This window comes from Tauraco erythrolophus, chromosome 1, assembly GCF_009769465.1.
Source record: "Tauraco erythrolophus isolate bTauEry1 chromosome 1, bTauEry1.pri, whole genome shotgun sequence".
Taxonomy (NCBI): Eukaryota; Metazoa; Chordata; class Aves; order Musophagiformes; family Musophagidae; genus Tauraco; species Tauraco erythrolophus.
The window spans coordinates 121,587,914-121,602,272 of record NC_141465.1 but is presented as its reverse complement, the minus strand read 5'-3'; the positions used below and the strand labels follow the sequence as shown (position 1 = coordinate 121,602,272).

General features: G+C 37.6%; 1 protein-coding gene across 1 annotated transcript in view; it reads left to right on the top strand.

Annotated features, from left to right (window-relative positions):
• Positions 1–14,359, top strand: part of CEP126 (centrosomal protein 126) — a 44,893-nt gene that overhangs the window by 25,496 nt on the left and 5,038 nt on the right. Inside the window, exons 5-7 of the mRNA XM_086616298.1 lie at positions 7,520–9,560; positions 13,703–13,812; positions 14,096–14,183. Of these exons, the coding sequence (XP_086472424.1) occupies positions 7,520–9,560; positions 13,703–13,812; positions 14,096–14,183 (2,239 nt within the window). The remainder of the gene's footprint in view (positions 1–7,519; positions 9,561–13,702; positions 13,813–14,095; positions 14,184–14,359) is intronic.

The window sequence follows — 14,359 nt, the reverse complement described above, 5'->3', positions numbered from 1 at the left end:
TTTGGTTATTTGAAGAGGGTCTTGCCTCAATTCAAAGCCCTGCTTGAACAGGTGATAATGTAGGATTGAAGCTGAAACAGCATTTTTGGTACAAAATTGTTTATTTCATAGGTAGATGAATACATGAATAAGACTTTGCTTGTGGATAAGCATGTTATACATACAGCATAGCTCACAAACCACAGAAACAGAGGAACTGAGAACTGTCATCTAATATATACCTGCTCCTCCTTTACAAGCATATACCTTTTTCATAAGAATTTCCCTGCATATTAGCATGACTCCGTTTTTGGTTTTACAGTCATATCCATATTTCTCTCTCTCCCTCTCTCTGAAATATTTATATATACCTATGCACTAAATTATTTCTACCATACTTCATAGCTATTTTTGTTTTGTTTTGCTGCAAAAGAGTAAAATGTTTCTAAATGTAGCTAAAGGAGAGAACAGAGGAAAAAATGGCAATATCTGATCTTTAGTTTACTGCGATTATGGTAATAATAAAATGTTTGCTTGCAGGGAGTGGAAGATAAAAAGTTTGTGCATACTGGTCTGCCAGGATGCTCTGTTACATTATATTATGATAACTTGGTATTGTCAGAGATAGTATATACTAATGTCGCAAGAGGATGCTGGGAAATCTATTGCTTTCTCATCAAGATTAAGGTATCACTGTCCAGAGTAATTCTACCCCTTTGAAGATGGCAGAGGTGTGTTTTGGGGTTTTTTAAAGAGAGAAACATTTTGTGAATTGGAAAGCAAAACAAAATTTAACTACTTTTTTCTTCCAGTATTCCGCTCCTGTCCTAGTAGGCTCATGGTGGCCTGGGTACATGGAAACCTAATTAGTTCTTTCAAATTTTTTTTAGTGTTAATTATTATAAACCCGCAGCAGCACTCCTGTGGTATTTAGTAGCTTGAGCTTTGCTGTGCAGTTTATGCCCGATACTGGCATAACTCTGTAAGGAAGCATGGCTCACTAATTGAGAAATAAAGCACTAAACCAAACACCCAGAATTCAGAGGACAGGAGTAAGCAGAGAATAACTGGGACTCAGGAGACTGAAAGATCTTGTAACAAACAACTTAAGGAATTACACTGCTTCAAACAGTGGCAAGAAAAAAAATAAAAATCAGCCTTTAAATTCAGACGGCTGTATGGGGGAAGACAGATCCTGGAATCTTGTACATGTTCTTATAAATCATATCTGTAAAGTTCTTAAGAGGAATGTATGTGGTGAAAAATATCTGATCGAAAAAACGGAATTTGTAAAACAGATAACATGTAACACTCACTAATTTTTTTTTTCCAAGATAATTGATTATATTAATGAAACATGCAGTGAATGTTGGTAATTACATGAAACTTTATCTCCTTAGATAAACTTATTTCTAGAGAGGTACAAATATACAATATTAGAAAACCCTCTTAGGTACATGGTTTAACTTTTAGATTACCCTGTGCAGAGTCAGGCTTTGAACTCAGTGATCCTTGTGGGTGCCTTCCAACTCAGGATATTCTATTATTCTAGAAATATTTCTGTATCTGACCTTCAGGATTTCCTAATATAAATCCACCTTCTGCCGTGCAGTGCACAAGATAGAGTGGAAACATGTTAAAAACTGTTCCATCTTTGCGATGTGTTTACACTGGTAAAAGAAAAAGTAATGCTTTTTATAGACTGCAAAAACGTATACTCATTTTTTAGCAAGTCAGAGAGATCTGATAGGGTAGTCCCCCAGCTGAACTAGGAATTTTTTTTTAAATTATGTTCACACACTATATGGTTGTGAGTCTTTTAGGAGATGTGGTCTGATCAAATATTATTAATAATCTTTTTCTGATGCTACATCTTCAGTTCATTCGAGTCTGTCAACTCTAACGCTTTGCCTTATTTGTGTATTTGTGAGTAACAATACACTAGGAAGACTGATTCTGAGTTTTTTAAAAGATGAAGAAATGCTTTCCTCCATCAGTTATTCTTCTTTTCTTTCCCATAAATCAGACTTTGTTGGAAAGCTTTTCTGAAAATAATAATTTCAGGGCTTTGAATCTCATCATTAAGACCTTAACCATCAGCGAGAGAGAGGGTTATTTCTTTGCTTTTCAATGAAAAAAAAAATCTGAGAATAGTTTCCCTTTCAGTTCTGTCTCTAAAGTATTGTCTAGAAATACCTTGAAATATTTTTTAAAACATCATTTCTCCTACAACTTGCAAATTCCAAAGAAGTAAAAATGGATAAGTTTTAGCTGATCTCCATTCTCCTTTTTTGAGATAACCAAAATGCTGATATTGAATATAACAGATCATAAATAATTATGAATTTTCTCATTAAATTATGCCATTGCATTTTATATGTAACATCGAAATTGTTATTAGTTAAGCAGTTAAGAAGTTCTAGAATTCCATTGGATGTGCGTGCCCAGTTTTTCTCCGTCTCTGTTTGTTTCATGATGGTTTTCAATTATGCAGTCCCACACTACTTTTACATTACTCTGTCTCTTAAATTTGTGGGGTAGATTGTGCCTGATCAAAATAAATTTATTAATGGGCTAGAAACAAAAAAGAGACTAGCGCATTGTGATGCTCAGTGCCCTAACATGTATTCATTTAATAATTTTATTAGTATTTAAGAACTGGAATTATGAATTGCACTCTGGAGCTGAATGACCAGGTTAGTGTGTGAGGGTTAGGCACCTGGAACAGGGATTCTGAGAAGCAGCACTCTAAGTATTGAGAAACTAAATTATTTAATAGAAAGCATTAATCAAAGATGATTAAGGGAGTGGAGCATCTCCCTTATGAGGAAAGGCTGAGGGAGCTGGGTCTCTTTAGCTTGGAGAAGAGGAGACTGAGGGGGGGCCTCATTAATGTTTATAAATATGGAAAGGGTGACTGTCATGAGGATGGAGCCAGGCTCTTCTCACTGGCATCCAATGATAGGACAAGGGGAAATGGATATAAGCTAGAACATAGGAGGTTCCGCTTAAACATGAGGAAGAATTTCTTCCCAGTAAGGGTACCAGAACACTGGAACAGGCTGCCCAGAGAGGTTGTGGAGTCTCCTTCTCTGGAGATGTTCCAAACCCACCTGGACGCGTTCTTGTGTGATCTAATCTAGGTGGTTCTGCAGGACTAGATGATTGGACTAGATGATCCTTTGAGGTCCCTTCCAATCCCTAACATTTTGTGATTCTGTGAAAGCAACAGAGAGAAACATTTAGCTGAAAACCTGTTTCCTATACAGTTCTATACATTTACCTCAGGACTTCATTAAAACTGGAAGTCAGAACTTGAAACCCTGAGATTCAGTGTTCAGATCACTTTTCCTTAAAAATCCTTCGATATTGTATGGCTTCCTGAGGTGCCTGAGGGCCTACGAAATTGGAAACTTGAGTTCTTTTCATCTCAAGAAGTTTGAACCTGTATTTCTAGCATCATCTGATGATTTTCCAAGCACAGAATATCAGGTCCTTTTAAATACTCAGGTTCATAGATAGCTAGGTTCTGTATCCTAGATAGCTTGAGGTGAAATTAGGCACCTAGGAGTTAGCCCAGGAAAGAAAAGGGTGCTGACAGGAAGCTTTTCTCTGGTCATCCTACACCTCCATAGCTTCTTCGGTGGGTTTGGCACAGTATAATGGATCTCTTGTGTAACGTAAGCACCAAAATCCTTTCTCAGTGGCGTTTGCTTTCTGGGGTCTGCCCACATCTTCTGTGAAATCAGTATTGTGTAGTGCCATGTACATTATGTTTTCCAAACTTGCATAGAAAAGAGATCATTAATTTTCTAACAGACTTACCCATTCCATAGTTGGTAAACTCAAAACCAGTAAAGGTGTTTAGGTACCTCACTGGTTTTGAGAGGTAGCTTTATGTCTGTATGACCATTAGTGTTTTCTACTCCACAACGAATGTGAAGTATAACATTATGTATACACACATATCACACACAAAGAACTCCTGTAAATAAACCAGTTAGAATCATAAAAAAAATAGCAAGTACTGTGAGAGGTGAGGGGCCTGAGTTTTCAGAGTAGGCAGCATTTTTCCAGCATTTATCTGCAGAATAGTGTTCCCATTCACCTCGTGGAATTGTGAACAGTCAGCAGTTCTTTTGCAGAAGGCGTCAAATACACACATAGCAGCTCTTTAGCATAAAGGCGTTCTGACAGAATCCTCTGGCAGAAAATTCACTTGTCAGGTTCTCTTAAAATTTTACTTGTTGCAATGTTGTTGTTTCATTGGCCTCATGAAAGATTTCTGAGGTGCATGTTTTCTCTTTGTTTTAGTGTTTTACTGAAGTGAAATTGCTTGACACAGCTGTTCTAAGTCTTAAGACCTACAAGTGACCTCTTTAAATCCTCATAAGTGTTCCCTTTCCTAGAATACCGAGTATGTGGACAGGCTGGGTTTAAATTTCATTAATTAGGACATAAGACAATGCAGGCAACAGGCATTACAATTAATTGTACTTATATAACATGGACAATATGCAAATTTGGAAAATAAAAAGATAGTACACTCTATGAACATTTTTGTTTCCTTGTCATCCTATAATATTCTCACAGGTTAAGTCAAATTAAATCATCAGGATTTCCAGGTTTATTTCCCTGTAGCTATTGACCACTAAAAAAGAATGATTGTTGAATGCTTTTTTAGGACTGCAGAAGTACTTCTAGTTATGCATTTTTTACAAGAAAACTTGACATTCGTTTTCATTATATAGGCTAGAGAGTGAAATTAAATATGTAAATATTTTAATGAGAATGATAAGCATTTTTAATGTGTGAAATTATGATATTGTATGATGCAACAAAATAAATGAAAATTAACTAAATTTTCATGAACTAAGTAAAAGTGAATATGTGTTTAAATGAGGAATCCTTTATTCTTTCCTTCCTAACTTAATTCTGGAGGTTGCCTCAACTGAGATTTTGGGTTCTCATGAGGTTTTGTTTTACAAGAAGAGTAAAATTATATATAATGCAGGATCAAGTCTATTTTCAACCCCTGGAGCACAACTGGGCAGAATTTTTTTAATCTTAATTTTTAAAAGTTGCAACTTTTCTTGCAGCCTCCAGATTTACCAGTTTAAGCTAACCTGCTATCGGAACAGGTTTTTTGAAATCAATCCTTACAAAATTTTTCCTCTGTTTAACGTAGTCTTTTTAGAGACACGTTTAGCTCTACAGGTGTAGTTTCCAAATTAGACAAGAAGTAAGCCTAACACCTATGATTTCATTTTACTGTATTTTTCCCACCTGAAAATTTCAAAGTTAGTTCTTAAATTTGGCCTGGTACAGAAAACTCTGTATGAGCATATGCCTTTTCCTTGTTTGGTGAAGTTCAAGCAGCAGTTAACAATATAATTTAGCCAAACATAAAGGTTAATAAATAACTAACAAAGTGTTATTTATTCTTTTCTATTAAAAAGACACTGGTCTGTATAGCTTTAGTTTGAAAATGTTCGCTAAAGGGATCTTTTCATAGGATGATAGAATCATAGGTTCATAGAATGTTTAGGGTTGGAAGGGACCTCAAAGATCATCTAGTTCCAACCCCTCTGCCATGGGCAGGGAAACCCTCCACTACACCAGGTTGCCCAAAGCCTCATCCAACCTGGCCTTGAACACTGCCAGGGATGGGGCATCTACAACTTCTCTGGGCAACCAGTGCCTCACCACCCTCTGAGTGAAAAATTTCTTCCTTATATCTAATCTAAATCTGCCCTCTTTCACTTTAAAGCCATTGCCCCTTGTCCTATCACTACACGCCCTTGTCAAAAGTCCCTCTCCAGCTTTTCTGTAGGCCCCCTTTAGGTACTGGAAAGCTGCAATAAGATCACCCCGGAGCCTTCTCTTCTCCAGGCTGAACAACCCCAACTCTCTCCGCCTGTCTTCATAGCAGAGGTGCTCCAACCCTCGGATCATCTTCGTGGCCCTCCTCTGGACTCGTTCAGGCAGCTCCATGTCCTTCTTATGTTGGGGACTCCAGAGCTGAACAACTACACTTGGTTGTTTGTTCTTATATGTAGTTTCTTTATCTCAAATCATAACTATAATGGAAGACTGCACCAACCTCTGAACATTTAGTGCAAGATAAGATTTAATTCAATCATAAAAAGTCTTTCAGGACTCACTAACCTTTTTATTCTGCAACTTAAAATATTTGTACAGCTGTAAACTCTGCAACATTACGGTATAACAATTTTATTAGAATAAAAAAAATGTTCTTATTCACTAATGATATTTATGGATTCTTTGGTAAGTGTTCAAAACGTTAATTCTATTGTAATTGCCAGGGGATATGTAATCACTTACCTAGGTTAACAGATTTTGCTACTTGAAACATTTTCCATTTAAAGTCACTAATGAAAAAAAAAATCTTCATTGCGAAAGATTGCATACCTAATGCAGCTTCTGCAGTTTTTCATGGCAATTTTTTTCCAACATATGGTTTAAAATCACTTAGCTGCTGAGTTGAGTGGAAGTGAACTTCTACTTCCACATGAGAGAGCGTACAAGATTGTGAAAATAGTTTATATGCTTGTCTTCCTTTATGTTTATGTGTGTTTCCAAATCATATACTTAAAAAACGTATTTTTAACCATGTCAGGCATCTCAGTGTTTGGATGGAGAAGTAATAGCGAAGAAAATGCCTGTGTAATACATACATAAAGTTGTCTCATTGATGATTCAATCACTGAGGGTTTCCCTGCCCATGGCAGGGAGGTTGGAACTAGATGATCTTTGAGGTCCCTTCCAACCCTAACCATTCTGTGATTCTGTGATTCATATGGTGCCAGTTGCTCTTATCCATCACTACAGTACACTTTGACAGAGAAGTTGGTGAAATGGATGGGACTCCCATAGGCCCTTAGGCCTGATCTGTCCTCATAGATCAGATGCTATTTTCTTCTTTCTGAAAGATGAGAAGAAGGGGTTTCACTGGGAGGAGGTGTTAATCACTGTGATTGTAATAGCTGAGAGATGTTTTCTGTGTTTGCCATGACAAGGCTTAAATCTTCGCCACTTGTGGCACTTCATATGAAAATAAACATATTCAGTCTGGTATTATGGAAAAATTCCACTTTGGGGCAAACCCACTGCCAAATCTGCATTTTCGTGGATTCTCTTTCATTTTGTTAAACTCCCTTACATATTACAATATGAAAACCATCCTGTGTCATAGGGCAATCCAGAAATAGCAGTGTTGTTTAGACAAATGTTGTTCCTTTTTTGATATTGTAGGATTTATGTAAAACTTAGGATTAAATTTGTTGAACTATGTAGCTCTTTCCTTTGAATTCCATACCCAGACTACATCATTTTCTTTTGCTATTGAACACAGATAAATTTGGACTTGATGGAAACACTTATGGTGTTATGACCCCAAATTGTAAAAACACCAGGCTCATTATTCATTGTATTTTAGCCTCTCATTAATTAAAAACTAGTATCAGCAAAAAAACATTTCTGATAAATGCAACAGTCTGGTTTTATGCCTGTATTTCAGAATTTTCATCAAGAAGTCAAGAAAACAGATGATTCAGGAAGCCTGTCAAGCCTTGACAGTCTTGAGACTGGAGAACAAAATGGAAATTACACAACACCGAGTGAATCATCTTTGAATACACAGTGTGACTGTGCCCTGTACAATCCAGAAAAATCACAGACTGCGAATAACGGTTTGCTTTATACAGCTCAAAGTACTTCTTCTAAAAATATACATCTGAATAATTGTCTGAGAAATGCAGATTCACAATACTACCACAACTCACCTGTTCATGATCTTTTAGCTAAACATAATGTTTTAACTCCTGCTGAACATGTAAACAACTCAGAAGAGGAATCATCTGCTTCTCACAGATCTGGAAAAAAACCTGCAGAGTTCTCCACCTCTGGTAAGCAAGAAAGCTCTGTAAGTAATGCATTTAGTTTTCTGCAAACTATAAAAGAAGAAAGAAGCAAGCCATTTTCTGAAACGGCTAGCGCATTAGCCACTGGTCATCCTGTTTTCAATCCTAGCAAAGTCTGGGCCAGCCCTGATTCTATTCCAAGAGAAAGAGTTCAGGACCTGATGCAAGATCAGAGTTTTAAAATGACCCCACAAAAAAGAACTATATCTGTGCAAACCTCCAGTCAACCTATTGCAACATCTATAATCGTTACCTCAGGAAAAACGGCTGAAACAAAAGAAAATATTAAATGTATTGAAGACATTAACCTAGGATCATCTTTATTTCAGGACATACCAAATGCCTCTGTTCTGGGCAATGTTAAACACCAGAATAACAGAGAGGAGGAAAAGGTAAATATGGTTGAAACTGTGTCACTGATGTCTGATACAGAGTTCGGTTCTGGCACTCATGCACAGCACAAAACCCTGAAAAACAATGTGCTTGAGAGAAAAAGAGCGAAGTTATTCAGAAATATCTTAAAGAAGGATTCTAAATATGAACCCAGTCATTTCAAAGCTGTGGTTATGACCCACGGGATCAATTTTGGAACTCAACCCATGTCTTCTATCAGAGACAGTTTAGAACTGGCAAAAATAAAAAAGAAAAGTGCAGAAAATGAAAAATACAATAGAAAGCTAAGATGGTATGATCAAATTAACCAGATAATAATAGAAAATAATGAAAAATGTGATGAAAAAAACACTAGTGAAATATCTTCTGCACAGCTGCAGTGTGTTCAAACTACAAATAATGCTCCTAAGACCAATTTCAGTATTGTTGCTCAGCCTTCAAACCCCATGTTCATAAAAAGTCATCAGGAAAACTTTCAGGTATCAAACCCAAATGTTAATACTGAAGAATCAAATAAAGAGTGCATGTCTCTAAATACATTTATATCTACTGGGTCCTTTTCTGCTAAAAAAGCTTGGATGGTATCAAACGATGAAGAAAGTCAATCTCCAGTGTATAGTAATAATTCTGGAACTAATGAAGGTAATCAACTCAAAAATAATGCAAAAATAACTAGAAGAACATCTGTAAAAGCCCAGTCAAGCTTTATGCCCAAGAAGAGAACAGGCAACGTAACCCAACCGCAGTTGGCCACTGAAGCCAACAAAACTCAGAAAGCTCCAGGGAAGTTGCTGGCACCTCACCCACCATCTGCGCCTCTGCCGGGAAACAGACGTGTGAAGAGCACGGCCAGCCCTGGGTGTCAGCCACTGCTGCCTTCCAGTCTTCGAGCCACCAGTGCGAGCAGGAACGGTTTAATTGAAAGGCACATTGTGCTGGCAGGTCGGGTTTTAAACGGGAACGGTGCAGGAAACATTGAAAGAATCACTTGCAGGGTGGACGTGGCCACTGCCACAGCTACACCTGGCCACAGCATGGCCAAGTACAAACCTTGGGCAAAAAATACTTGTTCTGCGAATAGTGTTCAGACGAGCACCTGTCGAGATCGTTCAGTGAGCTGCACTGAAAGAAGACCTGCTCACACAGAAAATGGATTACATCTCCATCGCGTGCCAGCAGCTGGGAAAACATGTACCTCCTGGCAAGGAGCACGTACTGCCCGAGCTCCAGAAGACTCTGCTACTGGTAAGAGTCATGTTTCTGGGTTTGGGGTGGGGGAATGTTCAGGCGAAAATCTTTTTCAATTACATCACAAGTTTGTTTTCAGTTGAAACATCCAGCCTTTCATCCGTTCACACAATACCGCCAGTTTTAGCAAGTTCTCACCATTTGTCATTGTCATTTCTATTCTAGTGGTGCCCAGAGGCCTCTCAGACGTCGATCCCCATTTTTAATAGCTCTCTACAATATTAAATGAAAAGGAAGTATTTTCCCTGAGATTATATTCCTGACTAATGAGCAGATGTGACAGGTGGTCTAAATAATGATGTAAGAGGAAGTGACTAAGCTTATACGAGCAAGTTTTACAAGGTAACTGGGAGTCATAGCTTGTTGTCCAACAGTCACTGCCACCTGAGAATGAAAGAAATGTAGATCTACCCTGTTTTCAAAATGCTGTCACTGTAAATGCCTAAAATTATTAATTTTTAGTCCCAGTAATACAATTAATACTCAAAAAAAAAAAAGTAAGTTAAAAAATAAGAACTTCTACTGGACAAGTTTAGCTGTGCTGCAAAGTATGTCTGATTTATAAAGAATTTTAAGAAAATTTAGGACCAATCCTGTATTTTATTGAAAATTAACCTTGGGAACAATATGATGCACCGATTGACTGATAAGACAGAGGAAAGGTGCATAAGAAATTCTAGGAGAATAAACTTTAATCTCCTGGTTTTTACATTTCAAAACAGGTTTCATGCTTTTTGGTTTGCCTTGTCTCTCTGCAGCCTGGCTGTGTTCTGTGCCCTGTTCACTGAGGGCACTGATGTGTGCAATGTGTGGGTTTGCTTCCTATGGAGGGTTGCAGCTGGAGGCAGAGCTCCTCAAGCTGTAGACCCTGCTTGGTACCAGGAGTATCCAAAGTACTTCCCATACTGGGATCACCCCGAGGATCAGGGCCATGCAGCTCAGAGACACTTGCTGCCAAACTTAAAAACCCTAAATTTCTAGTTTTGTCTACAGTAATACATAGTGTTAACTATGGAGTGATTCAGAACAGCTCTGTTATGTAAGAGCAGAGGTCGGTGAATATTCCTGGCCTAAAGCAGGGGTGGGAAATGAGATGTGTTGTCTGCTTGTCCATTCCAGTTCAAAGTCAAACAGATGAGCTTAAGCTATGTGTGACTTATTTGCTTTTACATTTTACATTAAGCTATGTGTGACAATTTGCTTTTACATTGGAAATGAATGAAGTCTTGCATTACCATGCCTTGCCTCCAGCAGAAGTGTTTGCCTCTTCATGTCCTTATTTGCACATCAGATCAAGAATCAGGAAATTTACTGGGTCAAAGTCGTGTGCACTGCTGATACTGTCTTCACTGCACTCCAAATGCTACTTCTCCAGTGTCACATTGGTCCAGCCCTTTTAGGGGAAGAGCTGAGTAACCTCTGCTTAAAAGCTGGGTGGGTTGCCCTCTCTCAGTATCTGCTTAGATTTTGTGTTTTGAAAGTCTTCCTTATTTTAAATACTCTAGATAACTCCTAAGGACTTGCTATCATTTGTTCTATTGCCTGCAAATGCACACAGATCATCATGGTCTTTGTCCTGAAGTGCTCGCTGGGACAGACTGAATACTGCATTGTTCTTCAGTAAGATATCTGCCGTGGCACTGTTGCAGAACTCAGTAGGGTCTGTGAGGACACTGTAGAAAACATGGTCTGTTGCAATGCTTGGCCAAATGTATGCTACAGAAAGAACGAATGAGAACAAGATTAATAAATAAAATTGTTGTCCATGAAGATCTTCATTTAATTGGCTTCCAGGCTTGAAGTGGTATGTCTTCTGGCTGACACATATTCTCTGTAGCTGGATATTAGCTGGATATTAGAATTATTTTACATCCTTTGAGGTTCAGTCAGTAAACTGCTTTAAACATTTGTGTAACATTTAGCCTGTGACAAATACAGGGCTCTGTCACGGGTTTATGGTTAAACAGGGGCAGACTGCTCAGTGTTTCATGCCCTTAAAAAGACTATTGCTTAGTACATTTTTGTCTTAAATTTCACAAAGGAGTCTTTTCCTTGGCATAGGTCTAGGATCTCTTGCAAACTAATTAAATTAAATGTTGATGCACATCAATAGAGCAACTTTGGATTTATTTTTCAGAAAAAAACATTATGTGATTACTAATACAAAAAGGTGTTTCTTCTTCACTTCTTTTTACATTTTCCCCCATATTCAGTATAACATGATCACATTTCCTTTTCTTTTCAGGTGCTATTCAGCACCATGTGTCACTTCACAATAACTCACCTCTAGCTAAATGGCAAACTTTTAAAGCTAGTGTGTCCCTTGTTACTGTTGATGGCAGCAGCCAGATAAGTAGTTTCAAATCTGCATCTAGGTTCAATTAATTGTTTTGGTTTTCTGCAAATGGAAAGAATTCTGCTTTGTTAAATATCACTGTAATAACAACTAAAGAAATATAATTCCTTTAAAATCACTAAAAGACCTCTTGATCTAATCATGAACTATACATTAAACTGCACGTGTAAATACTTATGTAAATAAATAGGTAATATATCTTCCCAACTATAATAACTGCATTTACAAATAAGAATATAATATCTCCTTGGACATATAGATTCCTGACTTGCACATGAAAATGCCGATTTGCTTCTCCAGTTTGTATGCATGAAAGTTTAATTAAGAACTTAATTTATTTAATTTCAAAAATGTATTATTACACCAGATAAAACTGAGATAAATTTGAGGTACAGTGTCTAGGTTTCCCTCTAGCCACGGGAAAATACTACACAGCAGTACGTCTTCACTAAAATTAGTATAAAGTTGCAGAAATTAGTAAGATTAACTACAAAATCCCAAGCTATAGAACTAAGGTTTAACTCGTAACTTTACATTCGAATCACACCTGTGAGCCACACCTGGAGTGCTGTGTCTCATTCTGGGTTCCTCAGTACAAGAGAGACATGGACATACTGGAGAGAGTCTGACAAAGGACCATGAAGATGATGAAGTGACTGGAGCACATCTCCTGTGAGGAAATGCTGAGAGAGCTGGGACCGTTCAGCCTGGAGAAGACAAGGCTCAGGGGAATCTCATCAATGTATATAAATACCTGAACAGAGAGTGCAAAGAGGATGGAGCCAGGCTCCTTTCACTGGTGCCCAGGAACAGGACCAGAGGCAATGGGCACAAACTGAAACACAGAAGGTTTTCTTTGAACATCAGGAAACGCTTCTTTTTTTTTACTGTGAGGGTGGCAGAGCACTGGAACAGGTTGCTCAAGGAGGTTGTAGAGTCTCTCTCTCCTTGGAGATATTCAAAAGCCATCTGGACGTCATTCTGGGTAACCAGCTCTAGATGGCCCTGCTTGAGCAGAATGGTTGGACCAGGTGACTTCAAGAGGTCCCTTCCAACCTCAGCCGTTCTGTGAATCAAATAAACTGTGTGAACTATTCCATGTTTTCTGCATGGCACTATGTACTCTTCAAGGTCAGAGTGGACAGGGCTCTGAGCAGCTTAATCTAGTTGAAGATGTCCCTGCTCATTACAGGGGGGTCAGACTGGATGACCTCTAAAAGTCCTTTCCAACTCAAACTATTCTACAATTCTGTGATTCTATGATACTCTTAAAAAATGTTGAACCCATTGAGACATAAGATACAGGATCTTGGCAATAGACATACACTGTGTTAGACAATGAGAGTTCGGGATTATTCTCTAAACGCAACTGATTTTCTAAAACGCTACTTTTTGGCACATTATTTGGTATTTGTTTTATCATGGTTCACTGTCTATTCATTCTCCCTCTTACTGTGCAAGAACACCTTGTATCTCTGTATGGACCACCTTTATTAACTGGGATTCAAAGTGGGGCTTCACTTAACCTGCTTATAAACATCTACGTGCAATCCACATCTGGATTTTGTAGTCCTGTCCTCACATGAAATTAAATATGCCTTAGAAATCCCTGTTCCGCTCTTTTTACTACATGAAAATACATTTAGAGAGATAAAAGTAAAGGTAAAAGGTAAACATTTAAATTTGGACAGAGAAATTTACTCACCATTACTAGTTTTGCTTCTAGTAGCTTTATAATGTTTTCACACATTTTTGGTTTATTTTTGTATGCATCTCATTTAAGGTGTTGTTCCTGTTACAAGAAAAACGCAGGTTTTTGAAAATGAACACATTTCAGAACACCGAAGGCAAATTGTAGCCTCTAAAAGATGGAAGCCTGCTCATCCTGCACAGGTAAACATTAAATATTTTTTAAAAAAAATCTTATTTATCCTCAAAATGGAAAGAGTTTCAAGAATGTAAAAAATGTGTTCAGTGTGACCAAATTTTGAATCAATGTGCTTAATCACCTTGTCACTGCTAATGAAAATAATAAAACCAACTGGACTACACCTACCATATTAGTATGCATTAATATTTTTGCACTTGAAATATGAAATAATATTATGAAGATGTTCAGGAAGTAGTATAGTTACTTTAAATTACACTTAAAATATTCTTATAATCTTTTTGGTAGAATTTGTTATGTACTGTCCAGCTGAGTCCTATTCAATCTGCATTTGATCCAGCACAAAATATGAACACCACCTGTAAATCTGATGAAGGTACAGTAACACATTTCACTTCAATTCTTAGTTATACATAAAGAAGTGACCTAATAAATCCACGATATAACATAGCTTGTCTCTTTTGGCATCAGCAATTCTAAGTAAGAAAGCGTGGTTTGTTGTGTAGACCTAATTTTTTTCAGGAAAATGTAAGGTATAGCATCATGTGTCGT